The sequence below is a fragment of the Lolium rigidum genome, chromosome 7 (assembly GCF_022539505.1).
Source record: "Lolium rigidum isolate FL_2022 chromosome 7, APGP_CSIRO_Lrig_0.1, whole genome shotgun sequence".
In the NCBI taxonomy this organism is placed as follows: Eukaryota; Viridiplantae; Streptophyta; class Magnoliopsida; order Poales; family Poaceae; genus Lolium; species Lolium rigidum.
In genome coordinates, this window is record NC_061514.1 from 52,909,983 (window position 1) to 52,936,188 (window position 26,206).

The window sequence follows — 26,206 nt, forward strand, 5'->3', positions numbered from 1 at the left end:
TCCACCAATGATCAGACGCAACCGCATAGCCTCTCTCTCAATCCAGTCCACAGAGCCCTGAAAGGGTAATCACCTGGGCTGGGAAGTGTCTAATCTGACTGGCCGATGACACCATCATGTCAACGCTGCACTAAACCGACCAGAAAGCAAACCAGGTCCTCCCACAGCCACCATCGGCCAAACATGCCTTACTTCTCATACCCTCTCTGGATTTCTCAGGGTTATAATAGTAGTATCAGGCAGTATCACGCCTTCGCCCATCCAGTGATCGGCGATGAGGCACGACAACAAGGCGATACGGCGCTGGACCAGATTTCAGAGAGCTGAAGCTGATGATCATGGATGAGAACAAGTTTCAACATAGTCTGCGGATCTGTATGGAAAACAAGTCTCGAAAGTGCAGAGAATCCAGTTTACGGATACCATGTCGTTCGAGTATCAAGCATCAACGACACTTCGTACCGAGGTCAGTGACACATGGCCATAGGGGACTTTGGAAGTATCAGACCCCACCTGGACAAAGGACAACAGCTCTCATCACCGCAACCCTTCCTATATAAAGTACCCACAGAATTGGTTCCATCTATCTATCTCCCTGCAGGCCACACCAGAATAGACAAGGGGACACGTCACATTCAGACATAATCAGCACCATGTTGGCTATCAAGCATACCTTGCAAGCGCTTCCATGGCTCCTCTTGTTTGCGCAGCAGGCTGCAGCCAGCGGCGGCTGCGACTGCACTACAGCCACAGACGGGGTGGACAAGCAGGGCGCGACGAAGCTGAAGCTGGTCGCCATCGCGTCCATCCTGACTGCGGGGGCGGCTGGCGTGCTGGTGCCTGTGCTTGGCCGCTCCATGGCCGCGCTGCGCTCTGACGGCGACATCTTCTTCGCTGTCAAGGCGTTTGCGGCTGGCGTCATCCTTGCCACCGGCATGGTGCACATTCTGCCAGCGGCGTTCGACAGCTTCACGTCCCCATGCCTCCACAAAGGTGGCGGCAGTAGGAACAGCTTCCCTTTCGCGGGTCTTGTGGCGATGACTGCAGCAATGGCCACAATGGTCATAGACTCGCTGGCTGCTGGGTACTACCGGCGCTCTCACGTCAGTAAGGCACAGCCTGTTGACAGCATCGACATACCTGAGCGTGCTGGAGACGAGGAAGGGAGGACCGATCATGTGCATGTGCATACGCAGGGCCATTCACATGGTGAGGTGGTGACCATCAGCTCACCAGAGGAGGCTTCAATAGCTGACACAATCCGGCACAGGGTGGTGTCTCAGGTAAGAGCAGCCACTCAGAGCTCATAGGAATCCCTGACACTTGCAGCAGTAATGGTTGCTTTGTTCCATAACTTCCTGTGTACCAGAAAAATAGTGAATCTGAAATTGACGGGAGCATGAAAGAAGTAACTTTCAAAAGAATCAAGCAATGTATTAACTTTTCATTAACATGCAGATAATAAGATTAAAGTAGCACATAATGTTCCAAAATAACTCACTCTAACAAAACGTTTATCAACAATGACCATCGCAAACAAATACTAGTTCGAAGATTACAGTTTCAGGGTGAAACCAAAAGGCATAGTGGCATGTTAAAGAATTCTCCAAAATCACTTTTGCATCTCTTCAGAAACCTTTCCATAACACACAAACAAACAGGGTCAGGGACAGGGTACTGAGATCAATACCTATTCGACAGGTCTGGCATTATGTGCTTTACTTCTTTAAGACAAACTTTTCCTCTTCGAACTAAGAATTGAGTTCCTCCACACCTTGTTCTCCAAGTATTTTGAAGAACCAGTGAATCCCTCTTTAAATAACAAATATATCATCATGCAGGTTCTAGAGCTGGGAATCTTGGTGCATTCGGTGATCATTGGGGTGTCCTTAGGAGCATCTGTGAGGCCATCCACCATCAGGCCTCTGGTCGGTGCCCTTAGCTTCCATCAGTTCTTTGAAGGCATAGGCTTGGGTGGTTGCATTGTACAGGTACCTGCTTGTACTAAAACTAAGATACTAGGTATCTGATAAGAACCTAATTTGTTTTGTCTATTTCTTTTTTAGACTAAGATACCACGAAGCTACAACTTGCTCAAAAAGACAATTCCAAACCAACATATCAGAATATTTATGACTCACAGAAGGGGAGGAAAACAAGAGACAAAGATAATATGGAGTTAAAATAAGACCTGATAATAACTTGACACATCACAGGCATTAAACAACATTGATAATTTTCTTCCAAAAAATCAACACAATGCATCCAAGAGCTATTGATCATTAAATCTTCAGGGAAGAACACAAAGTAACAAATGTGGTCAGCAGATAGACTCTTATATGGACTAAGGACATACTATTTTGTCATAAGATAGCAAAGATGTTCAAGAAAGCAAACAAATGATTGCAGAGGATAAAGAACTAATTGTATATAGTGCCACAGCAACAAAGGTTAACATCATTGATCTTTACTTCTCACTGCAGGCTAATTTCAAGGTAAGGGCAACCATCATCATGGCAACGTTTTTCTCCCTGACTGCACCTGTGGGCATTGTGCTAGGGATTGCAATTTCATCTAGCTATAATGTGCATAGCTCTACTGCCTTCATTATCGAGGGAGTCTTCAACTCAGCATCGGCAGGGATTTTGATCTACATGTCCCTAGTTGACCTTCTAGCAACAGATTTCAATAACCCAAAGCTACAGACAAACACAAAGCTTCAGCTGATGACATATCTTGCACTTTTCCTAGGTGCAGGGATCATGTCCATGCTAGCCATATGGGCATAGATCTCCATATTTCTACTAGTATTACTATGTCCTGCTAAAGTTGGAAGTATCCAGTGGAGCTCTCCATTCTATCAGAATAATAATCCATTGGTGCAGACTTGACAATTCCATGAATTTTCTAAGTCTCAAAATAGGTTACTCTTGGATATTCTCCATTTACACAATTGTATGAGGTTGTATGAATGCCAGCCATAAATCCTAAGTCATGCAAGTGATTAGTTATACAGTAGGTTTTGAACTTTCTATTTAGACAAGCCGAGTCCCACATATCACACAATTAACAGAATCAGCAGGCACAGTTTTTCTATCATCCGGAAGCAACAAAACAGGCTAGTTTGTTTAGATCATTAGTAAGAAAATTACTTTCCAGAATACTTGACAGGAGAGTTCAAAGCTTCACCACAGATATAAATTTTCAATAAGATCTTAAGGTCTACACAATTTATCCGCAATTGCATATGCTCCTGGGAGAAAAACACATGCAACACACAGAAGAGTGAAGTGCTACTGGAGCTATTGATCCATGGTCACTCATATCTGGGATAGGACAAAGCTTTAGATAAGACTCAAGTCCTTCCCGAAATGAACGACAATATATCAAGATCCTATTTTGTTTCGTGACACAAAAACAATATCCATTGTCAAACAATGACCTGTCTTATCCAGTTCCACTGATTGTTCACAAATACTCCTTATTTAATAACTAAGAACAATTTAGCTCAACAGTAGCTATTCCCAAGAAATTCACTGTTTTGTTTATAAAATATCGAGTATATGGCATACAAAGGAAACAAGTGAGATAAGTCTGCATAAAATATGTGCTAAGAATAACAGACATAATCAGTGAAAGTAGATTCTCGATTATGATCACAAGAGTGGTCTTTCTCAACATCGTAACAAAATTAACAAGTTGAACACAGTACCTACTGATAACTGGTACACAAGATTCATCACAATATACCTCCAGTTCTGAAAAGATTCAGCAACTACATCCATCAAACTAAAAGGACACGCTTACTATTACATAAGCACACATAACACAATTGATTCCTGATAGCATGTGCATCAAGGGGACAAAAAACCAAGTGAAGGTGCCCTACTGCCTACTCCACCTTTCCCTTCCCATGGGAATCGTCACTCACTTGCGAAGATGTAGGCTGGTTGATGCTCGCTTTGGCGTTCGCCAGAAAGGTAGGGTCAGGCTGCGGCTCTTGATGGGGAGTCTCCTTCATGGCCATGTATATGTAAAAGCCGATCACCAGGTTGACCGAGATGACAGCGAGGAATCCACTGGCCAAGGTCTGCGCCGAGGGCGAAAGCTGGCCGACACCTGACCAATGAGTAAAACGTCATCCTCTTATGAATGCGTGTGGTTCGATTCTGTATAAAAATATGAAGAACAGCATAATGTAGAAGGGAAAGCAGTCATACCTGGAAAGATCTGGTGGTTAAATCCATAGACGATTGCAACTGGGACCATCCACATCAGCATAGACGTAACCGCGAACTTTGTGATCACTGTCGACATCGCTTCTCCTAACGGGAATGCTGATACAGTTCAAGATAAAGAAGGAACTATGAGTAAAAAAGCTAACTGCTGGGAAAGATATGACTCTGCAAGCTGGTTATGGTTTATGGGCTGATGAGGCCAAGCAATGAACAGAATCACTATATTATAAACTAGAGACTTAAACCACGAAAAGGTAGTATGCTTCCCCTGCCTATACAGCTATACTAGTAGGTTAAAAAATGTTGTTTGGTTGCTTTGTGAGCTTTGCGTATGAACCCTGTTCCAAACCCCTAAAAAGAAAACAAAATCGCCTTGCTATTGCTCGTATCCCATGCAAAATTTTAGCTGCGGCATAAGATTACTGCCCATTCATCTAATCGAGCACCTAATTCCATCAATCTAAAAGTGATTCCAACTCGGCGGCAGAAGCATGAACTCCAAGCAAGCGCCCAAATTAATCACGGGCTGCCAGAGAAGAGGACGAGGATTACTTGACTGCGGGGAGGATTTGGCGCGGACGACGCGAGCACGGCCTGCCCTCGCACCAGGGTAAGGAGAGAAGGCGATCTGGGGATGCGCGTCGCAGGGACAATGAAGAACAAGCCAGAGAAGAAGACCATCTGTCTGACGTGCGGAGATGTGTGACTTTACTCGCGTGATTCTCATGGGCCGGGCACAATGGGCCATGGGCTATACCAGTTTCACATGTAGCCCGTGGCCCGCTTCGTCTATCGAAAGTCCGCAACTAGTCCGAGAGGCAGCCCAAGGGGAAGGGCCGAGACGCCGCCGAAAGAATCCATGCTCCTCCGCGCCGGCCTCCCCCACCTCCGCCGCCGGGCGGCGGCGCTGCCCCGCTCGCTCGCGCCACGCCGCCTCTCATCCGACCCGCCGCCGGGCGCCGAGTGGACGGACACGGTCGACTACCTGGACGAGACGGGGGAGGTCCTCTCGTCCGCGCCGGGTGCGCGCCCCGCAGTACCAGGCGCCGAGCCCACCATCCTCTCCGGCACCTCCGCGCACCCACTCCCTCGCCCCGCCGCGGCGGCCCGCCTCGCCGCGCTCGCGCTGCGCCTCCGCTCGGGGCCGTCCCTCACCGCCGCGCTCTCCGCGCTCCCGTCCCCGCCGGACCCGGCGCTGCTCCTCCTCGCCGCCAGCTCGCTCCCGGCCTCCGACCCCGTCCCGCTCCTCTCCCTCGTCGCCTGGGCGCGCACCCAGCCCTGGTTCGCGCCCTCCGACGCCCTCTCCTCCCTCGTCGCCGCGCGCCTCCCGCCGTCCACCCACTCCTCCGACATCCTCTCCCTCTTCGACGACGCGCTCGCGCACCCGGACCCCGCCGCATTCCCCAGGACCCTCAACGCCGTCGTCTCCGCGCTCGCCACCCACGGCCTCCTCGAGCCCGCCTTCTACTGCTTCAAGCGCCTCCGCGACGCCGGCTTCCGCGGCCTCGCCACGCCCGCCTGCAACGCCCTCCTCTCGCTGCTGCTCACCAGGGGGCTCGCCTTCAAGGCCTTCGAGGTGCTCGATGAAATGTCGGTATGTGGCTGCGCGCTCGACAAGGGCACTTACGAGCTTGCCGTGCCTGCGCTGGCACGCGCCGGCAGGATCGACGCCTCACGGAAGCTGTTTGATGAAATGAGGCAGAGGGATGGGGTCGGGCCTGCGTCACCGGCAGTGTACAGCACGATGGTGGACGTGCTGGCCAAGTCCGGGAGGCTCGACGCAGCGATGGGAATGTACCGGGAGATGGTGGCGGTGGGGCACAGGGTGAGCACGGCAGTGAGTACGGCCATGGTGGAGGGGCTCGTGAAGGCTGGGAAGCTCGATGCCGGGATGGAGCTTTGGGAGGAGATGAGGCGAGGAGGGCTCCGGCCAAGCTTTGGGTTGTACACCATGGTGGTCGAGGCGAATGCACGGTCAGGGAGGCTGGACGTCGCTGCCAAGTTGTTTGGAGACATGGAGAAGTCCGGCTTCTTCCCTACTCCTGCCACATATGCTTGTCTGGTCGAAATGCATGCTTCAGCAGGGCAGGTGGATATTGCAATGCGGATGTACCACTCGATGGCAAATGCAGGGACAAGGCCGGGGCTGAGCACATTTACAGCGTTGCTGACGATGCTGGCGAACAAGAGGCTACTGGATTTGGCTGCAAAAGTGTTGCTTGAGATGAAGGCGTCAGGGTTCCCAATCGAGGTGACTGCGAGTGACCTGCTGATGATTTACATCAAGGATGGGTCAACGGAGCTCGCACTCAAGTGGCTGCGGTTCATGGGCTCTGCTGGGATACGGACCAATAATTTCATCATCAGGCAGCTCTTCGAGTCTTGCATGAAGATGGGGCTGTATGACTCGGCACGTCCTCTGCTCGAGACGTATGTTGGTGCGGCGGCGAAGGTGGACATGATACTCTACACCTCCATCCTCGCGCACTTGGTGCGGTGCCAGGATGAGGACAGCGAACGCGCAATCATGAACATCCTGAGCGTGAGCAGGCACAAGGCGCATGACTTCATGTGCGGGTTGTTCACTGGGCCTGAGCAGCGCAAGAAGCCCGTGCTCTCCTTTGTCCGTGAATTCTTTCAGGGCATCGACTATGAAAATGAGGAGAATGCGGCGAGGTACTTTGTGAACGTGCTCCTCAACTATCTGGTGCTCATGGGGCAGATGAACCGTGCACGATGCGTCTGGAAGGTCGCCTACGAGAATAAGCTGTTCCCCAAGGCCATCGTTTTTGACCAGCACATCGCCTGGTCCCTGGACATCCGGAACCTTTCTGTGGGAGCAGCGCTCATCGCGACAGTGCACACGCTCCACCGATTCAGGAAGCGGATGCTCTACTACGGAGTCGTGCCGCGTCGCATCAAGCTGGTGACAGGGCCGACGCTCAAGATGGTGGTGGCCCAGGTGCTAGCATCACTGGAGTCGCCATTCGAGGTAAGTAAGGTTGTCCTGCGGGCACCTGGGGACTCAGTGCTCGAGTGGTTTAAGAAGCCAATTGTGCAGCAGTTCCTGCTCAACGAGATACCGTCCAAGTCAGACGTCCTGATGCACAAGCTCAACGTTATGTTCCCTAGCTCAGCACCAGAGGTCCGGTCTCTGTCCCTCCCTAGGCCCCTTGGCATGCCACGGTGATGGTGCGAGTTTCTGTGCACAAACCGTAGCATACTGTATACTGTAGTTTTTTGCCAAAGCGTGAGGATTCTCACTCTTCCCTCTCTGTTTGTACGTGTACAACAATGCAAAATTCAAATGGTTTATGGTACCATAATTGTTAGAAAGAGATAATGCAAATGTTTCCTGTAGTGAAGTGAGACTGAGAGCTCACACATGTTTGTGGCATGTAATTATTGAATTTCATCTTATTTATATGAAAACAGATGTTACATACTGCATTGTTATCTCCAATTCTTGCCGTCTCAGAGAATCCATCCTCATATCATAGTGTTACACAATGTATATGCAAAGTTACAACACTAAATCAAGATAGGTTAAGAACAATCATATCACTTGCTGCATTTATTTGCACCAGCAGGGATCAGGTGTTTTTTTTGCTGGATTCGGCCACTGGTCTCGCAGGTAGATATGCTACATAGCCGAGGCCAGCGAGCTGAAGGTGTTGCCAATGTTGATGACGAAGCGGTACCTGACATCGCCCTTGGCCAGGCTCTCCATGGCCACATTCACCTCGACGTCCGCAGTCACGCTGTTCCCGGCAGCAAAGTCGAGCATCTCCTGCGTCTCTCTGATGTTCGCCATGCAGCTTCCGGTCAGACTCTTGCCGCCTGTTCGATCACAGTACAGATTGTCACAAAGATCAGACTAGGAAGACCGCCAGAGTGAGGTTGAAGAATGGGATTTGGTCGGAGCCGGCGCCTAGCTACAAGGATCTAGTCCAATTTCGACTCTCGTGCCTTCCCCTCTTTCCGTTGTCATCCGTTGGACCTTGGGAGAAGAAGATCCCTGTTTTTGGTCTATCTTCGCGTCCTCCAGTGACGGGATTGTCCATTGTAGCGGTTGGTCATCACTGCAACTTCCTCATGTTTTGGCGGCATTGTGATGAAGAAGTTAGAAGGCTTTGGGCGAAAGCCTTGCCCAGTTCATTGACGCTCATGGGTGCCATTCCCCTCCTCGGAGGCGTCGATGTTGAACCTCTCTTTCTTACTTCATCAGTGTCCTAGAACTTGGGTGAAACCCTAGACCCTCTGGGTCAGGCAGCGACAACATTACGGTGTCGCCTCCTTCTTGAAGGTGTTTCCTTAAATTCCTTACGAGTGTTGATGCTTCTGGCTAGTGGTCTTCGTGCGGCTTGGAGTAGTGTGACATGAAGATGGAGGTGCACGGACTCCGTTGAAGGTTTGCTCCCAATCCAGCGACGTTCCCCGGGGTCAAGTTATCTTGAGGATGAAGCCAACAAGCCGTTTGCTTCTAGCAGTGGTTCTCTTTTTTTTTTTAGTACTGTTCTCTTCTCTTTATGTGTTTTCATTGTAAGCTGGTCTCCCTAGCAGTGATACATGTTGTACTCTTAGCCTGTTAATGACTTCGTTAATTTAAAATTGGGCTCACTTCAAACCTTCCATCTAAAAATTAGCTAGACATAAGCAATGAAAAGAACGGCTCAGATTAATTGCAAAAGTACTATTGAAAAGAACAACCGGGACACTTTGGTAAAGCAAGAATAGTACTCCCTCCGTCCATAAACAAGACGTCGGAAATTAGTCTAAATTCGGATGTATCTATACACTAGAGTACGTCTAGATACATTAAAATTTAGAAAAAACTTACGACATCCTTTTATAGGCAGAGGTAGTACCGTAGTAGTTGTATTTCCTTAAGAACTCTATTATACACTCACAGACATAAATGGAGACAAATATACGGAAATTTACTTTTAATATGTATGCATATACTCCCTTTACCATGTTGCTCTTTTGATTACATAGATCATCTTTAAGGTCATTATTTATAATGTGTTCGGCAAAACCTTCAGAACATTTGTCGAAGTGCTTTCACCTAACTATTTTCAGTTTTTCTTCTGTATCAATATTCCAAAAAGAAAATGTCAAGATGACATGTAGAAAAATAAGTCGAAGTGGGATGGGATGGATCAAAACATGATGGACCCATAAGGCCATAAGGGCATGTGCAATGGTTGATAAAACCGCCTTATCTTAACATCGTCACGTAATTTAGATATAACAACAAAACATGATGTACAATGAGTTATTTTTTAGAAGTACTTTCACCTTATTGTTTTTATTTAGATTTTGCTCTGTATTAACATGCAAAAACTGTCAAGGTGATGTACTAGAGAAATAAACCGAAGTGGGTTGGACCGAAACATGACGGGTCCATGCCATCGCTCTTCTTGCTCGTGTCATTTGGATGCCATCGGCGGGATCCCGTCAACCACAACGCCGAACTCTTCCCCCTCCTCCTCGTCATCCTGGCCATCGTAATACATGAACGAGGGATGTTTCACCCACCTCACGGGTGTTGCGTTTGGGCCATTACCAAACAGCTCGTCCATAAGCTGTGCGTATTCTGCTTTCCACTCTTCATAGAACTTGTCCAAGTTCGAGCCATCCTGTTGCTCCATCGTCTCGTCGGCCGCCATTGTCACCTCGGACAGCCCCGCAGTCTTGTCGGTCGTTGCCTGCTCGTCCGCCGTCTCCTCTCCCTTGGAGCAGCCGTGCTGCACCTTTCTTTTCGTGGCACAACCCTTGAGGCCGGTTGTCAGCGCCTTCGTCTTTGGTGCACTGTCCTCTCCGGCGAGCTCCTCCTCCACCTGGGGAGGAACCACCTTTTTGTCAGCCATGGGTAGATCTGTTGTGTTGATTCTTGGTTGGGATTTTTGCAGGAGCTGTGGCTCGCTCGATATAGAGGCAAGTCTGGACACAGTCCGTCTTCGATTTCTTCCCCGGACCGGATTCGCATTGTTCTAGACCCCAATTTCTAGTTTCTTGGGCCTATCAACGTGCACAGGCCTAGACTCACCAACTATCGGCGCAACTTAAGCCCACTTATAAGTCTGTCACAACGGAAGCCACCTTGTTCCTTCCAGAAAAAAACACAAACCACCTTGTGGATCCTTTATTACTACTGAAGATCGAGAAAAAAAAAGGTTTGCTTTTTAATTACCTCCAGCATCCGTAAGACCATTGCTTACATTGTGTGCTATATAACTTTGGAAACATTTAACGCTCACGTAGAAAACAAATTTCTGGCTTGTCCTGCCAAATGTTGTCACTATATTATTCAGCTTACTTGGTATAATTTTGGAAACTAATCCTATATTTGTGTACAAAAACAAAGATCAACACAGAATTATGGAAAATGAATCAAAATAAATCAAAATGGCCCGGATGAAAACATGAAGGACCCACATGATCTATGTAAGAGAAGGAGAAGAAGGTTACGACCATGTGATGCGATGCGCCTACACCTAACCCTCCGCCTACACCTCTCGCGACCTAACCCCCGTGCGGCGGCACCGCCCACACTGGGGCCCCTCCAGCCCATCGCCTCCGGCCCTCCCTACCACCTCCCTTTTCTCTGCCGCCGCCGGTGATGTTGCTGGGCAAAGCCCGCGCGACGTGGCGGCGGCGGGGACTCTGCTGCAGCGGCTAGGGGAGTTGCGGCGGTGCTCGTTTCTCCATCTTCTAGCCGCGGTGGTGCGTGGCGGCGACTTCCTGAGGCGCGGCGGCAGTGATGCGACAGTGGAGCGGGCTCGTGAGGGCCTGATTTGCACTGCGGGATCATGTGGTTTGCAGCGAGGGTGGTTCTGCCCACATCAACTGGGAGTCGAGGCAGCGGCCTCGGAATCGGCGGTGGTGTCCTCCTCCTCTCCGGAGGTGGACGACCTTATTAGGATCTGGGGTGGAGGATCTCGGGATCCCACACCGATCTCTGGTGGTGAAGATCTAGTCGATGTCGAGTTGGGGGTGATGTGGTAGCCGGTTAAAATCGTGCTTCGATCTTGGTCTTGGCGGATGATGGCGGCGTCGATTGGCGTCGTTACCTTGTCGAAGGCATCATCTTTGCTTGCCTCGGCACTACACTCAGCGAGTTGGGGATGCGCGGCTGCCGGTGAAAACCGTGCTCCGACCCCGATCTTGGCGGGCGATGGCGGCATCACGTGGCATAACCTTCTTGAAGGCATCATCGTCACAGTCTGCATCTACCCACTAGTGCTGCTCCGGGGGAAACCCTAGATCCGGGTCTCTCGGATCAGACGATGGCAGCACTACCTGCGTCGTTCTACCTCGTTTTTGGAGCAGCTGCTGAATGATGGCGGATGTTGGTGGAGTGGTATTCATCTACCACATCGAAGGTGATGAGTCTCGGTGGCATGGTGCTGCGGGGTATCGACGACGAATGCGGGATGATGTATGCGTGCAGGATGGTGGAGCCGTCTGGCGTCATGGTGGCATCGACGGCAGGCCTTGCAAGGTTAATGCGATTGTCCCTCTTGAAGATGGGGTCAAGGAAGACGGCGGTAGCAACTTCTATGGTGTGTGCGGTGGCATGCGCTGAGAGTCCGCTTAACTGGATGTACTTCTCACCTGCTATTGAGCGACTTGGTAAGGCATTTGGTTTTTTAGATGATGTGAGTTGGTGTATTGTCACCCCCTTCATCCCTCTAGGTATAGCGAGGTGGCTTTGAGTTTGATCTTTTGTATTGCTTTTGTAAAGCTTTGGTGAATAATTTAATAAATAAAAGGCCGTGTGCATGACCATAATGTAGAAGCCAGGATTTCCCCTTTCAAAAAAAAGTGATGCGATGCGTAAAAGCTTTGTCATTCGATAGTCTCGGGAAGGTTTGTGATTCTATCACCGGAGAAGAAACTTATATGCTCTAGAAAGGAGTGGGTCCTAAATTTATTATAAGCGTCGTGGATGCATCTTTGTAAAAACGATTTTTTTTTGAAATGTTAAATCGGTACTGAATATAGCAATTATATGCGCTAAACCTTCATCATGGAGGGGAGGGCTTATGCAGACGATAGGGAAAACAAGCTTACTTTCCTACAGAAACCGATTGTGGCCATTGATTCAATTCTAGCAAAGGAACTAAATTGGAAGCCCTATATATTGGTTGGCAAACCTTCAACATGAATGCTCGATTTATTCAAGATACAATACTAGTAGTACAGAATATCCTACGCGTGTTAAATTTGGCTAGTGATACCTCGCCAGTGGTAAGGGCCTACTAGTCGGTGCGCACCCGGTGCACGATTAGTATGTCCGGTACTAGTCGCGTTCGCACCCGGCACGCTGCCAATAAGTTATTAGTCACGTACTCTCGTTCGGTCCGCTACTAGTATATTTTTTTTTGCAATTTAAAATAAAGTTGGGACAAACGCCCGAATGTCCACGTGATATTTCACAAAACACCCTAAAAACCAAAAGAAAGCAATCAAGTCAATGGCATTGACGAGATCCAGGAGAGGAGATGGCCGCCAGAGCTGGGCGTCTGCGGTGGCCCGTCGTCAGGGAGGAGGTGGTTACCGTCGTCGGGGAGGAGGTGGTCGCCGTCGTCGGGAGAGGAGGTGGTCACTGTCATCGGGGAAGAGGTGGTATCCATTGCCGGGAGGAGGTGGCCACCGACGCTAGAGAGGAGGGCCGGTGGTCACCATGTCGGGAGGAGATGATCGACCGTTGCCGGAGAGGAGATGATGGAGAAGTGAAAGATGAGGAGGGAAAGAAGGTGGAGAGGGAGAGATGAGGAGGGGAGAAGGTGGAAAAGTGGAAGATAATGAGGATGGAGAAGTGGAAGAGGAGAAAGGGAGAAGGTGGATAAGTGGAAGAGGATCAGGGAATGAGGGTGGATAAGTGGCGCGCCTAGAGAGGTTTCCCACGCGCTCCCTGGAAGGAGCTCTCCTCCTCTTCCCAATCCCCATGGTCTCGGGTGCTCATATACACCGCTCCTTACGGCCCTGAAGGAGACACCCCGCACACGCACCACGTCGTGGGATGCGACCTACCACCGACTGCCCCTTCTTTTCCCAGTCTTATTCCTCCTCCTCTTGCTCGACGACAAGAACAACAGTGCCGCCGAACTTCTCCTCCTTTTTGTCGACTCGTCCACACACCGCGGGACTAACCGCCATCTCCCACCACCCACGGTCGGTGTCGTCGCTACCGCGATGCCTTGCTGCCCTACATGCCGAGCTGCAACCTCTGCAGGTCCACCGTCCACCAGCCGACCATCCCTCTAAACCCCCTTCCTCCAGCGTTGGTGATACACCTGCAACCCCTAATCGTAAGATTTCTTCCTCACGACCAACCAAAGAACTTAGGGGTGGAGCGTGTAGGCAGTGTGTCGATGGCGATGGAGGTGAGGGCCTCCATCGCCATCGACACACTGCCTACACGCTCCACCCTAAGTTCTTTGGTTGGTCGCGAGGAAGAGAGAAAGATGATCCCCACCCATCCGCATGCTCAATCCCTCGCAACTAGCCTGGCACACCACCGCACGCACACCAATGAAGGGTAGGGTGATGCCGCAACGGGTTGTATATAGAGGGCCTGATTGGTTGCCCACAATATGTTTTTTCATATGGGGGGGGGGGAACGAAAACGGGTTGTTTGAAAACCTAGCTTTTACCGAAATCTTGGATAGCACGATGTTTAAAGCAGACCAAAAGTTGGCCCGAGAGGAACGGTCGATTCGAACCAAAGGGTGGTTTCCTCCACCAGGCTACCAGGACAACATCATCCTCAACCGGTGGACGAGCGCTCTGAAGCCGATAGTGCCAGGGATGGTGGAGGCTGTGCTCATGCCACTTCCCATCGCCGGTAGCCAGCCTAAGCTGGGGCACATCGCTAGGGCCCTCATGCCACGGAGATTCTACATCCAGCTTAACACGGACGATCTCCACATGCTCGTCGTCCCATCATGGTTCCAGGACGCGCTCCGTAAGTGGATCAAGACCTCACTGCCTCACAGTGCACCTTTCTAAGCCCTAACTATGGTGATTAGATGTTGTGCATTTAGCTAAGCATGTGTGTTATCTTAAGTTCTTGCTACTAGCTTCGTAATAGCTAGGTAGGAGTAAGAGCATCCTTACAAAGAGGGAGGTAACAACATCTGTGCTTAGCACACAGTCAAACAACCACTTCTTCCCTCATCAGCCAACATAGCTCATATTGTTGTCAACCAATCACTATGCCGAAACTGCACGAAGATATTTTGTTGGCATCCAAACCTAGTACACAAACATACCTAACTTTCGTTTTACCTCATACGACATCCAACGGGCTAAAAACATATACGAGGAAATGGCCGCGCTAGGCGTCGGCCGACCGATCCGTGCGCAGGGATCGGTCGCTCGACCACCGTCCATTGGCCTCATCTGATGGATGGAAATAGTCGCTCAGGCACGTCGCTTTCAGCTCTGTTCTTGCGTCAGGTGCATGTTCAAAGCGTTGGAGGGTAGCGTGATACAGTATTGTTTCTCGTGTGTGGAGCCCGCATGTGCTGCGCGACTGTTGTGACTTTCTCCTGCCAGTGTCTTGTGAGCATGCAGAGTTGTGCAACCGTGAAGCCTAGCTCCTAGGTGCTTGGGTGCCTCACAGTGCTAGCTTGCTCACGACACTGCACTAAAATAAATCATTGCTATTTTTCCACCAACATATTATACTCGCCTTACCTTGTACTAGCATGAATACAACATATTATGCGGGCAAGGCAAAATATTATGCTAGCATGAGTACACGATATCTAACAGGAAAATATAAATTTAAAATCACCAATAGAGCAAAAGAATTTGGATTGTACAAAAAAAATCAATAAAATTAAATAGTGTAGCATGAATACAACATATTATGCGCGCCTTGCCTTGTAGCATGAATACAACATATTATACGCGCAAGGCGCGCTTAACGAACCCAAAAATTTGAGAAAAATACGAACTTGTATCAAGCTCCCAAGAAAACTTGCAACATATCGCCCATACTTTCACAATAATATTCATGAGTTTGTTACGATTTTAGAGTACGTATGCACCATTGAAAAACCTGACAAAAACAAACTTGTATCAAGCACCCAAAATTACAACATTTTGCATGTACGTTCACTACAATATTCATATGAGTTTGTTACAATTGTAGAGTACGTATGCACCATTGAAAAATCTGACAAAAACAAACTTGTATCAATCACCCAAAAAACGTTACAACTTTATGCATGTGCTTTCACTACAATATTCATACGAGTTTTTTTATAATTTTAGAGCATGTACGCAACATCAAAGATTCCAAGAAAATATAGTTGTATGAAATGCTAAAAAGAATAACTTACAACATTTTGCATGTGCTTTACCTACAATATTCATACGAGTTTGTTACAATTTTAGAGCATGGATACAACATCGAAAAATCAAAGAAAAATAAAGTTGTATGAAATGCTAAAAGTAAAGCTTACAACATTTTGCATGTGCTTTCACTACAATATTCATACGAGTTTGTTACAATTTTAGAGCATGTATGCAACATCCACAAATCCAAGAAAAATAAAGTTGTATGAAATGCTAAAAGAAAAGCTTACATCATCTTGCATGTGCTATCACAACAAAATTTATACGAGTTTGTTACAATTTTAAAACATGTATGCACCATCAATAAATCTGAGAAAAGCATATTTCTATCAAACGCCCAAAGCACCTTACAACATCTTGTATGTGCTTTCACAACAAAACACATATGAGTTTGTTACAATTTTAAAGCATGTATACAACATTGAATATCCAACGGAAAACCTTATTTTTAGGAGAGCCCACTAAAGCCATAGAACATCTCGTGTCTACATTAACAACAAAATGTCTAGAACTTTGCATCATATCGAGTGAACAAAAGTAACATCGAAAATCAGGAAAAAACCTTGCCTTTTGTTGAAGCGCCGACCTCGCAGGATCCGGAGCCTTGCACAGTCAGATCACAACATTTTTTTAGCATACACCAAGAGTGATTGGCGTGTCAAAATTAAGAGATACTCAGTCTGTTAGAAAACAAATGTCGCCTATTTGTATAGATTTGGATGTGTCTGCACAATAGATACATGCCACAAATATGCAGCATTTATTTCCAAATGGAAGTATATAGTATAAGAAAATCAAATTTACTAGCAACTTTAAGCACCGCGATAGAAAAAATAAATACGATATGTAGCAAGCTAAGTGTCCCAGTATATAGGTACTTCAGCTACATGTACTTTGCTGCCCAACAGCCATTAGTTCAAAATATAATGCTAGTGAGTCACGTAGAAAACATTGCATGGAGACAAGAGATAGTGGCCTACAACAGCTGAGCGACGTGGCCAGGATGAGGCATGAAGAAGCTGGGTGCAGCGAGAGCCATGCCCACAGGAAAGCAAGTAAAAAAAAACGAGCGGGTTAAAAGAAAGCGACGGGAGGGCGCATGTGAAAGCGACGTTTGCACGCATGAGCCAGAGCGACCGATCGCGCGGGACGCATCGGTCGGCTGATTACAAGCTTTTTCCATTGAGAATTGCCCTTTTTCTCGTGAGTGGACGCGTATTTCACTCAAGCCCATTACACACAGGACACAGGACAACAGGCCGGAAAAGAGCAGCACAGGGCTCCCAGTTCCGCCAGTCCACTATTGGCTGAGCCCAATTTCGCGTCTTCATCCTCCACTCCCCTTCCTTCTCCTTCCCCTCCCCAGTTCCCCACTACCATTAGCAAACCCAGAGACACTGCCTCAGAGAGATCTCCCACTCGGCCCCCTCGTCGCCGTCGAGCCCTCTCCGCCCCTTCGACGGCAGCGAGCAGCAGCTACTTCCCGCGATGGCCACCTCCGACTTCCTCTTCGACCTGCACAACCGCCGAGTGGAGTTTGCCAGGGTGTGGGGGGATTTGTCGTTCTTTCCACGTGCTCCAGAGGCCCAGAACCGCTTCACTTCATCTCCCGCTGCTTGGTACCGGCCGTTTTTACACTATTCTACATTGTGTTCGTGTCGTATGGGGCCTCTCCATACCTAGTTTAGTAGTGTGGCCGTATGGTACTGGTTTTAGCTCGGTTGTCCTCAATAACTGAGACTTGTAAGGTTTTCCTGTCCGGATTCCCTAATAAAATGGATAAATTCGGCTCTTTTTAATCATTTGCAATTCAATTCGATTTCAGCAGAACCAAATCATCGATTTCCATGCCACCTTTTTTATAGGCAGATAGATAGAGCAGCTGTGCTATATGAGATCCTTGGTTATGCGTAGTTTCTCAAGCTTAAAGTAAATGCAGGTTCATAACCATTGGTATATCATATGCATATCATTGAATCGGTTACTTATTGCTTCATTCTTTATGACACAGTCAAGATATGTAACAATGGAAGACCCAAATTATACTCTGAAAGATTCTGCTGAATAGGGATATTTTTAAAACTAGTTACTATCTTTCTCTGAAAGCTTCTTCTGAACTTGTGGTTAAAGAAGGTTCCTATGTCAATCTCGAAAAAAGGCCTTTATGAAACATATCAAGGAAGCCCTATCAGCAAGATGTTAATTTCTGCAAATGCTCCAGTGTTGTTATTGTTAGTCTAATGTACGAAACACGATATTGTCTAATATTTGACAATTTATTATTTGGTGCAGTCTTCTATTTATAGTATCCACTTGCCAGAGTGGCTAAATGACTGGCTGAAAATTATTGCACCAGTAGATTTGGACGATTGATGCCATTTCCTAAGGTATAGCTATACCAATCCTTCGTTTAACTCTTTATATGAATCTCTTGCAGGGTTTATGTTGTCTGGATACAAGCGGCATCCCATGTGTGAGTAGAGCTTGTTGACCATGCATTTAGCAGATATCATGTATCTATTCTTCAGTGTAATCTGAGCATGGTTGCCGTGTTTCTATATGAGATATTGTGACTATTGAATAGTTTGAACTTCGAAGCACTAAAAGCTTTATGAGATGAATAATAATTATATCACATTTCCCTGTTCCCCCAATTATTTGGCCCCAAGTAGCGCGATAATAGGTGTATGGTATATTATTCTTGTATCAGTTCTTCATTTATACCTACTGTGTAAGGCTGAACTTTGCAAAGAAGATCATTCAATTTGTACTTTACATTTCAAGTGTTGATAATTTTAGCCATGCTTGAATAGTGATGCCATTGAGATTCTTGTAAATGCACTATACGAGTACTATGTTATTATTTAAAATTATATTGTTGATACAATTAAGACATAGGCGCAATGTCACTGTCCTGGCTTTCTTGTCGCCTATGCCAAGTAGGCCTTCACCTCAGCCGAGGAAGCCTGTGTGTATGCGCGCTCTAAGTTTTACTGTGATATTGCAGGTGCATATGATGCTGATATATAGAGGCTCTCATTTACCATTAAAAGTTTAAAACAGCCAAAGGATTCTATGGAAGGTTTGTTTATCTCTCTTCCTGTTCCTATTTTCAATTTAATCTTTTATAGCACTAAGATTTTTCCTCTTTAAGTATTTTTTACTTTTTACTTCTTGGAGGTGAGAAAAGTGAAGGCATACCATTTTCATGAATCAAAGTAATCTGAATTCCATCTGTCTCAAGTACCCCCTGGCATGTGCGCCCATAGGATGCACCCAAACATGTATCCTGATAATTATAGTAATATTTAGAAGATTAGTAAATGATGATTTGGTAATCACCGGGTCCAGAGATGGCTACTAAATGAAATCAAGACAATTCTTTCCAACTATATGTAGACAAATAGGGCAGCTAATATAAATGAGATCCTTGGTCATGCGAAGTTCCTGAGGCTTTGAGTAAAGATATTGTTCAGTGTGGTTTTCATCTAATATTTGTACGTGTGAATACTTTTTTATATTTATCTTAGGTATATGAAGCTTCTGCCTGTGCGATATTCATATTGTTTTCTTACCGTGTCCAGGGTCATTGCCTCCTGGTTGGCTTCCGCCCTATCATCATCAGCCGGACAAGGGATGCAAATTTATTCTTAGATTCAATTTCACGGTTTGCAGCTACGCAGTGAGTCATAGAAAAACAAATTAACTACATTTATAAGTTTGATAAATATTGATATGTGATATTTGTTCTCTGTTGGGTTTTAATGACTTGTGAATTATGATACGTACAACTCATGAATATGATAAACATCATCTCTTGATCATGTATTTCAGTCAGTTTCAAATCTTAATCCAAAATAAATTTGCACAGTGAAGCGCAAATTCCTTAAGTTGTCTTTAGTTCCTTTGGTTACCATGTCATGTTAGATTAGTTTCTGAGTGCTTTTTTATGGTACCTTGAATTATTGTTGCAGTTGTTTGTACCATGATACTTGCTGAGATTACCTATGAGGATATAACTATCGTAAGGTGAAATTAATTTCCATGAATCTAAAGAGCTATCATATGGGCCGACATATTCTACTTCAAGGAAACAACAAAGTACTCACATTATTCACTTTATTGTCATGCAACTACTCCTGGTTTATCTCTTACTGAATGCAAAGATGACCATAAGAACCCGGCTTCTTCTGTAGCTACGTTCAAGCATGGAGCAGACTAGGACGTATGTTGAACTTTGTGCTGCTTACTTTTAGTGTAGTGGTTTCATGAACTATGGTTTTGCATGAACTGGGTGCGGAGAGTTAGATAGTGAAGAATTGTTGTGCATCTACTACCTTCTGCTTGATGCATCATTTTACTAGTAGTTAAGTTTAGTATCAACATACAGTGAATTGGCAGGTTAACAAACTAGTTCCTGACATGTTAATTGAACTGGAACTGTTTTATGTCATCTCTAGCTAATTATACCCTTTCCAGGCTCTAGTTTGTTAACTCCGTTCCATTGATTTTTTATTGCAGCCTTCAGACCTGGAGAAGGCTCAGCTTGGCCTTTTTTCCTGTATCTAATGAGCCCTTCTCTCTTTCTCCCCCCTTCACCTTGGATCTAGCCTTTTCTATTCACAAATGATCTGCTACTACTATTGTTGGTGCCATATATGTGGTATGAGAGCTGGGAAAACACCAAAACATTCTATCTTCAAACGAATTTTCAGCCAAGTGTATGTTCCTAATACAAATGGGTCTCAAGATAGAAAGGAACGGTACACGGTGCATAGGTAGAATTGACCAATGATTTTGTAACTATACAGCATGTCCTGTTTATCTAATCTATTAAATTTTATTTTGAATCAAAGTAAATATGTCATCCTTCTGTGTTAGCACGAAAGACTGACAAGCATGTTTCAGTAAGAAAAAACAGTTTCTCTGGGTACTGGAGCAGTTGTACCGACAAATAGTCTTCTTCATGATCTTTGATGGCTTGAAGGGTCAGTATATATTTGGTTACCTTTGGTGCTTGTTTATAGTGCTGTTTTCTTCCTTTATTCTGTGGCATCATGCTATACTGCTTAGCGTGCGCTCTTGACTTGTTCATCTTGATTTGCAATTGTCGGATCTTCTGTCATCTGGTGCATTAGCTTTGCTCTATTTTCTATGTATTTCTACATGCAATTCTGTTTTTGTTCAGTTGCCACCTCAAGCACAAAAGATTGCTCAAGTTGATTCTCTGGAGGGCAACTGCTGATGCTAGAAAGGCAGAAACTGCAACATGGTTATCATTTGGAATAACAGCTCGATCGCATAAACAGGACTCTCCTGGCATGGTATATTCCTTAACTTTGTTTTGATCCTTCTATGCTCCTGAAGCTGTTACGAGTTACGACATCTTTGTCTGGTTTTGTGCTCGATAATGTGATCCTGTTCGACAAGAATGATGTGTACCTGTTTGCTGTTTTTTATTGGTTGGTGTCATCATTTCCAGCTCTTCTTTCTAGGCCTCGGGATAGTGATTGAATCAGTTTTTTATATAAATTGACAAGCAAATGAGCTGCACATACTAAATATTATCATAAAAGTTGGGAGGGTAAAGCTGTTGAAAGCTTTTTGCAGCAGCAAGGAACAGTATTTTGATTCCATTTTCTTCCACTTGCATCTTTAAAAAGCAAATGCTGGTTTACACAGGGATGAAAGGTTTTATGCTTTGTTGAAACTAAAAAGAAGGAAGTGGCTTATTTTGCCAACACAGATTCTAGAATAGTGTCTGAATATTCATTACAGTTATGTTCCTACGTGAATTAATTTTCTTTGAACTACTTTAAAAAATATGTCTGCATTATTTGTTTGGCTATTAAGAGCCAGACTATATACATGTTACGTTCACGTGAAATGAATTAACATGACATTTTCTGCCAAGGGTTTTCATTTTTATGCCCTGTGTGACTCTAAAAGATCATGCAGTGATAATTCCTCTGTTTTGTTTGTTGGGGAGCATTGCTCTTGCAGAGAGTATTTTTGTCCACAGAAATTTCAGTTTTGCACCTAACGTAACACAGCCTTTTTTGTTTTGTTTGTCTAGGTGTTTTTTTCCCCTTTTGTAAACCATGAAGGCTGGTGCATCGCTGTTCAATTGATTTTGGAGTTCCGAGTTATGATTGTTAGGAGAGTAGTTTTGCACATCTTGTGAGTTGTATGTGATGCCTGAATCTATGCATGTTCTGATCTTGCCGTGAGCATTTTGTTTTGGTAAATTTCCGTCACATATAGTTTTACAGATGCTCGACAATATAAGTAACAGTTAGAGGAGCTCACAGGCAAGATCTTCGTTTTCATTGTGCAGGTTCACAAGCTTCGGGGTTGCGAGCCAATGAATGGACCACAAAACATAGTTCCTGATGCGGCAGAAAACATCCTTTTAGTTTCAGTTCCTTGGATACTAGTACAATGTCTCTTCTCCTACGAGCATGTAATTAATGGTTGTCTATCGAGTTTCTAACATGGAATTAGCGGGCGATTGTAATATACTTATATACAGAAGTGTCCAATCGATGTGATGTCGCGTCACAACCTTTCACGAGAAAATAAGGTGTGGGCAGCTTTGTTTTATATATAGGGAATAAGGTGTGGCCTGTGGGCAGCTTGGTGTATCGTGAGAGAACAACAGCCTATTCTAAACTTGAGGATACGAGATCCGGTTCCCTCGAGAAAAGACCGGGTTCTGTTCAGTTTGCCGCTTGCGATGGGGTCGCTCTTTCCAAACTAATCTGTGGTTGAGAGGAAAGACCGGGCGTTGTGGTATATTACAAATACAGGGTGTCTGGATTCAATGAATCCTGTGACCTATCTCCAAGGTCTACTTAAGATGGGCGTTCCAGCTCTTTGCCAAACCTCCCCTGTCCAGCCGCCACTTCCTCATCAGACCCTAAACCAGATCTGCCGCCGGAACCATGGCCGGAAGAGATGGTTGCCCTGAGCTTCAGGGCTCAGCGGCCGCGACGACCATCTCCTTGCGAGGGGCTGCGATGATCCCCTGTGGTTAGGAGGTAGCCGCGACGATCCCCTGTGGTTAGGAGGTATCGAGTTTGCCCAGAACTTCAAGCTCCCACCACTATGCATCCTTTTGCCATGAAAGGGGCTGCGACGATCCTCTGTGATTAGGAGGTAGCCGCGACGATCCCCTGTGGTTAGGAGGCAGCGAGGTCGTAGCGGCCCGCTGCCTTCTAACAACAGAGGGCCGCCATAGCTGCACCTCTTTAGATGAAGATCTTGTCGATGCTTCCGTCAATTTGCGCTCCCATGGATCTCCCCAAAAGATGGTACTATTCTTTCTCAATTTGAGAGTCAGTTGAACGGATACAAATTCTGCAGGTCATTTCAAGTAGTTTTACGCTTAGCAATTTCCAGAAGGCCAATCAACCGCTAACTTAACTTCTTCAGCTCAATTACCTACAGGCATTGCAGTGCACGAAGTTTGGAGCCTGCGGCTGATCAATTTGTGGGCCATCCGATCATCCGCAGCCCGTTTACCTCGCAGTTGTGCTGTGCTAATCCCCGCACAAACCCCCTCACACCTTCCCCTCTCTCGCATAACCCGCAGCCGGGGAGCCCAAAAATTCCCCATCTATTCGTAGGCGATCGATTTCAATATCCGCGAACCCTAGCGCCCAAGACCGCCGCCGAGGATGGATCGCGCCCGCCGCCGGGATGGAAGGGCGGGGCGCGCAGGGGCCCCGCACCGTCAGGCCGCGGTTTTTCAGGCGCCGCAGCTCGTCGACCCAGCCACTGCCGCCGCCGCCAGAGCGGTAAATAAACCTCCCCTCCGTTCCGATACTTCTACCTTCCCCTCTTGTCTCTTCTGACGATGGAGTTTCATGCCCACCAGCGTGGTCCCAGTCAGGAGCAGCTCTTTGGCACCGCTTGGAGACATGTCGGTCAACACCAAGAGTCCAGGGGTCACAAGTGGCTCCCTCTCCCTGCCAAGGCCCCTGCTGTGGTAAGTTATTGCCCTCTGTTTCGTCTGATGACGATGAACTGTATTTTACTTAATGAGTCTGAGCTTCCCTCGATTTCAACCATTCCTCATCATATCAATAGTTCAGTTTGGAATAGATGGCATGCCAGGTGCTTGTGTTATTGCCGAACCAAGGCATGTTGCAGTGCTTTTCCTCTGGGACGTTAGAGGGAGCCTGGTAAACTATGTTGTTTGAGAGTCATAGAATTGTCTGTTAAGGCAGCAGTTTAATTTCGCACTTCCACTTATCAAGTAGCAACAAGTCAGGGAAGAAATGTTTGACTAGGTTTACTTCTAGTACCTTCTCAATAATTAATGATTGGATGAATATAACAGACCAAAATTTTCTGCATGAAGGCTTCAGCTGGACCAAACGCAACAAGCTTAGCAGATTCTAATCGATAGCAATCTCAAGAGAAAATATTCAACTTTGATTTTTTTTGTATACATGCGTCATAATCTTTCTATTCTGCTACTTTGTGCCATTGGAGGAAATGCTATTAATCCTTAGTGGAACAGGGGATTTTGTTATTAGCTATCAGATTGCAAGAGAGTCGTTGGTTTCCTTTGCTACTTGTGTACATCTGAAGCTTCTTACTAATCGCATCACCATATCACTACTTCAGCTGTTTATGTCATTGCCAGACCAATGTATGTACCTTTATTTCATGTAAAGGATTGCAACATTGGAATGGTTCTGTCTTTATGTTTATGCTTTTCTATTTGGGTCCATTAAACAGCTAACACGTATCCTCTTTAGTAATCATAATTTACATCTCATCTTTTTAAGGTTGCATAATATGAAATGGAAGACGAGTCTCGTATCACCTAAAGTCGCATGCTCATCACAAACGGGTATTAATGACAATAATGAAATTCTAGCTCCATACTTTGGGTGTAGAAGAAAATGATGTTTGATTTGTAAACTGAAATAGACAAAACACTATGCATAGCTATATTTTTTTTTCTTCTTGACAATGAGTGAACAGGTTATTACCCACAAATAAATTTCATCATGGCAAGTTAATTTTTCAGGATTACCTTAATAACATGAGTACTGTGCATTACAACATTCCTTGGGTTCTGTGCTTTTCACTAGTGTTGGGTTAGTGCTCCACTGCGTGGTTGGAAATTCTATTGTCCTGAATTTTCTCTGTGATTTTGTTTTCAGGAGGGTTCCCTCTTCAGGTTTGCAAAGTCAGATCGTATAGGTCTAGAAGTCGCTGACCTTCTTCTGAAGGCGCTGTACGAGGATGATTGCAACAACATTGCTGATAAGCGACGTCAAGTCTTACACTGTCTGGCCCGCTCTCCAACGCCTGATGCAAAGGAATATACCCAGCTTAAGCTCGAGCTTGGAGGACTGATGGCCAATGTTGGCAAGAAGATCAAGGAGATATATGATTCCACTGGCTATAAAGCATACCTCCCGGAGTACTTTGCTAAGTTCCCTGTGCTGGATGAATGAAGTGAGCTGATCACTCACGTCTTGTTGCTAGTACTTTGGTCACCGTGTTGGCATGTCAGGACTACTCTCTAGGTCAATGACGCTCTCTGCCCCAATTTCTGTCTGGCCGTATGTGTTGCAATTTTGTATGCGATATTGGCCGTATGTGTTGCAATTTTGTATGCGATATTGGCATGATGCCAGTTTACATTGTTATACGGAGTATGTGACATCTGCATGCTACGTACACAGCGACAATTTGATTGCAGCCTCTATTTTATCCCCTTTTTCTGCTAATTTTTTCAGATAGCAAGCCAATGATTAGGTACTGTATTTGCTGTTTACACCTGATATGTTGGGTTGATCCTAGGCAGTAGAGCACTAACAAATCAGCAGCTGTGAGGTTCGAAACAAAGTAACTGCAACTAAATTTCAGTTTTTCTGGGTTTTGGTTATAGTTAGGGAAACTACTAACCATAATAGCCCCCTCTTTATTTCGGCTAAAACCAAAATTTTGTGGTTTAACAGAAATAGCCGAAACGTGTCAAATGCTCAGCTAAATCAGATTATTACTGAAAAATTGTCACAGACATCTCACGCGCACCTTATCCTAACAAACTTGGCTAACAACAGTAGATCAATCAGTTAGTTTGTTTTTCTTTCTTCGAATTAAAAGGATCTCGCTTCAAATTTTATTAAAATGAAACCACAGAAAGACCTTCCAGTTATTACAAGTTTACAACGACCCCTCCTCCCTCCCAGCCTCCTGCCAAGAGGGACAACACCTAAACTCTTCCAAACATTTTGTAAAATCACCTAAGAGCATCTCCACCAGCACTCCCAAATAGGCGCTGGCAGGGGTGCCGGCACTACCATATGGGGGGTGCCGACATAACATCCTCCATTTGGGGATGATGTTCCCACACCGGCGCCTCCATATGACAGCCCTCAAAAAAACTCATATATGAAAAACATTTAAAAAACGAAACTTATACGAATTTAGACTAGTTTTATACAAAAGCGACTCGAATTTGAACTAAAATCTTAAAAAAAACTAGCCGGGCCCGTCGAAGGCGCTGAAGTCGAGATTGTCCGCGTCGTCGCTGCCGCCGTCGTCATCGGAGAAGTCGAAGGACC

The 26,206-nt window shown here is 46.0% G+C and overlaps 4 protein-coding genes and 1 long non-coding RNA gene across 9 annotated transcripts; 4 read left to right on the plus strand and 1 right to left on the minus strand.

The window, feature by feature from the left end:
• The first annotated feature begins 634 nt into the window (after positions 1-634).
• On the plus strand, positions 635-2,886 carry LOC124675243 (zinc transporter 3-like). The gene is made up of 3 exons (XM_047211309.1): positions 635-1,283; positions 1,842-1,991; positions 2,484-2,886. Exons 1-3 carry the CDS (start codon positions 654-656, stop codon positions 2,787-2,789), a joined length of 1,086 nt encoding a protein of 361 aa, XP_047067265.1. The 5' UTR covers positions 635-653; the 3' UTR covers positions 2,790-2,886.
• A 740-nt stretch (positions 2,887-3,626) lies between these two features.
• Positions 3,627-4,908, minus strand: LOC124675244. The gene is made up of 3 exons (XM_047211310.1): positions 4,791-4,908; positions 4,221-4,337; positions 3,627-4,119 (listed from the first exon to the last, which is right to left on the minus strand). Exons 2-3 carry the CDS (start codon positions 4,315-4,317, stop codon positions 3,893-3,895), a joined length of 324 nt encoding a protein of 107 aa, XP_047067266.1. The 5' UTR covers positions 4,318-4,337; positions 4,791-4,908; the 3' UTR covers positions 3,627-3,892.
• Positions 4,909-5,097: 189 nt separating this feature from the next.
• On the plus strand, positions 5,098-7,684 carry LOC124675241 (pentatricopeptide repeat-containing protein At1g79490, mitochondrial). Its single transcript, XM_047211308.1, has one exon. It carries the CDS (start codon positions 5,098-5,100, stop codon positions 7,426-7,428), a length of 2,331 nt encoding a protein of 776 aa, XP_047067264.1. The 3' UTR covers positions 7,429-7,684.
• Positions 7,685-16,919: 9,235 nt separating this feature from the next.
• Positions 16,920-22,191, plus strand: LOC124676026. 4 transcript variants are annotated; one of them, XR_006993497.1, is made up of 6 exons: positions 16,920-17,233; positions 18,052-18,087; positions 18,622-18,696; positions 19,199-20,602; positions 20,803-20,938; positions 21,952-22,191. It is a non-coding gene; the product is annotated as an uncharacterized LOC124676026 (long non-coding RNA). The 4 variants fall into 4 exon arrangements; XR_006993495.1 differs by having other exon boundaries at positions 19,199-19,839; positions 20,136-20,938; XR_006993494.1 differs by having other exon boundaries at positions 19,199-20,938.
• A 1,174-nt stretch (positions 22,192-23,365) lies between these two features.
• On the plus strand, positions 23,366-25,327 carry LOC124674417. Of its 2 annotated transcripts, XR_006993004.1 has the most exons (3): positions 23,366-23,413; positions 23,494-23,604; positions 24,794-25,327. XR_006993004.1 is itself a non-coding variant. In XM_047210467.1 (2 exons), the coding sequence occupies exons 1-2, from the start codon at positions 23,473-23,475 to the stop codon at positions 25,088-25,090; spliced, it is 429 nt and encodes a 142-aa protein (XP_047066423.1). In that variant the 5' UTR covers positions 23,425-23,472; the 3' UTR covers positions 25,091-25,327. The 2 variants fall into 2 exon arrangements, 1 of the variants encoding a protein (XP_047066423.1); XM_047210467.1 differs by lacking the exon at positions 23,366-23,413 and having other exon boundaries at positions 23,425-23,604.
• The last annotated feature ends 879 nt before the right edge of the window (positions 25,328-26,206 follow it).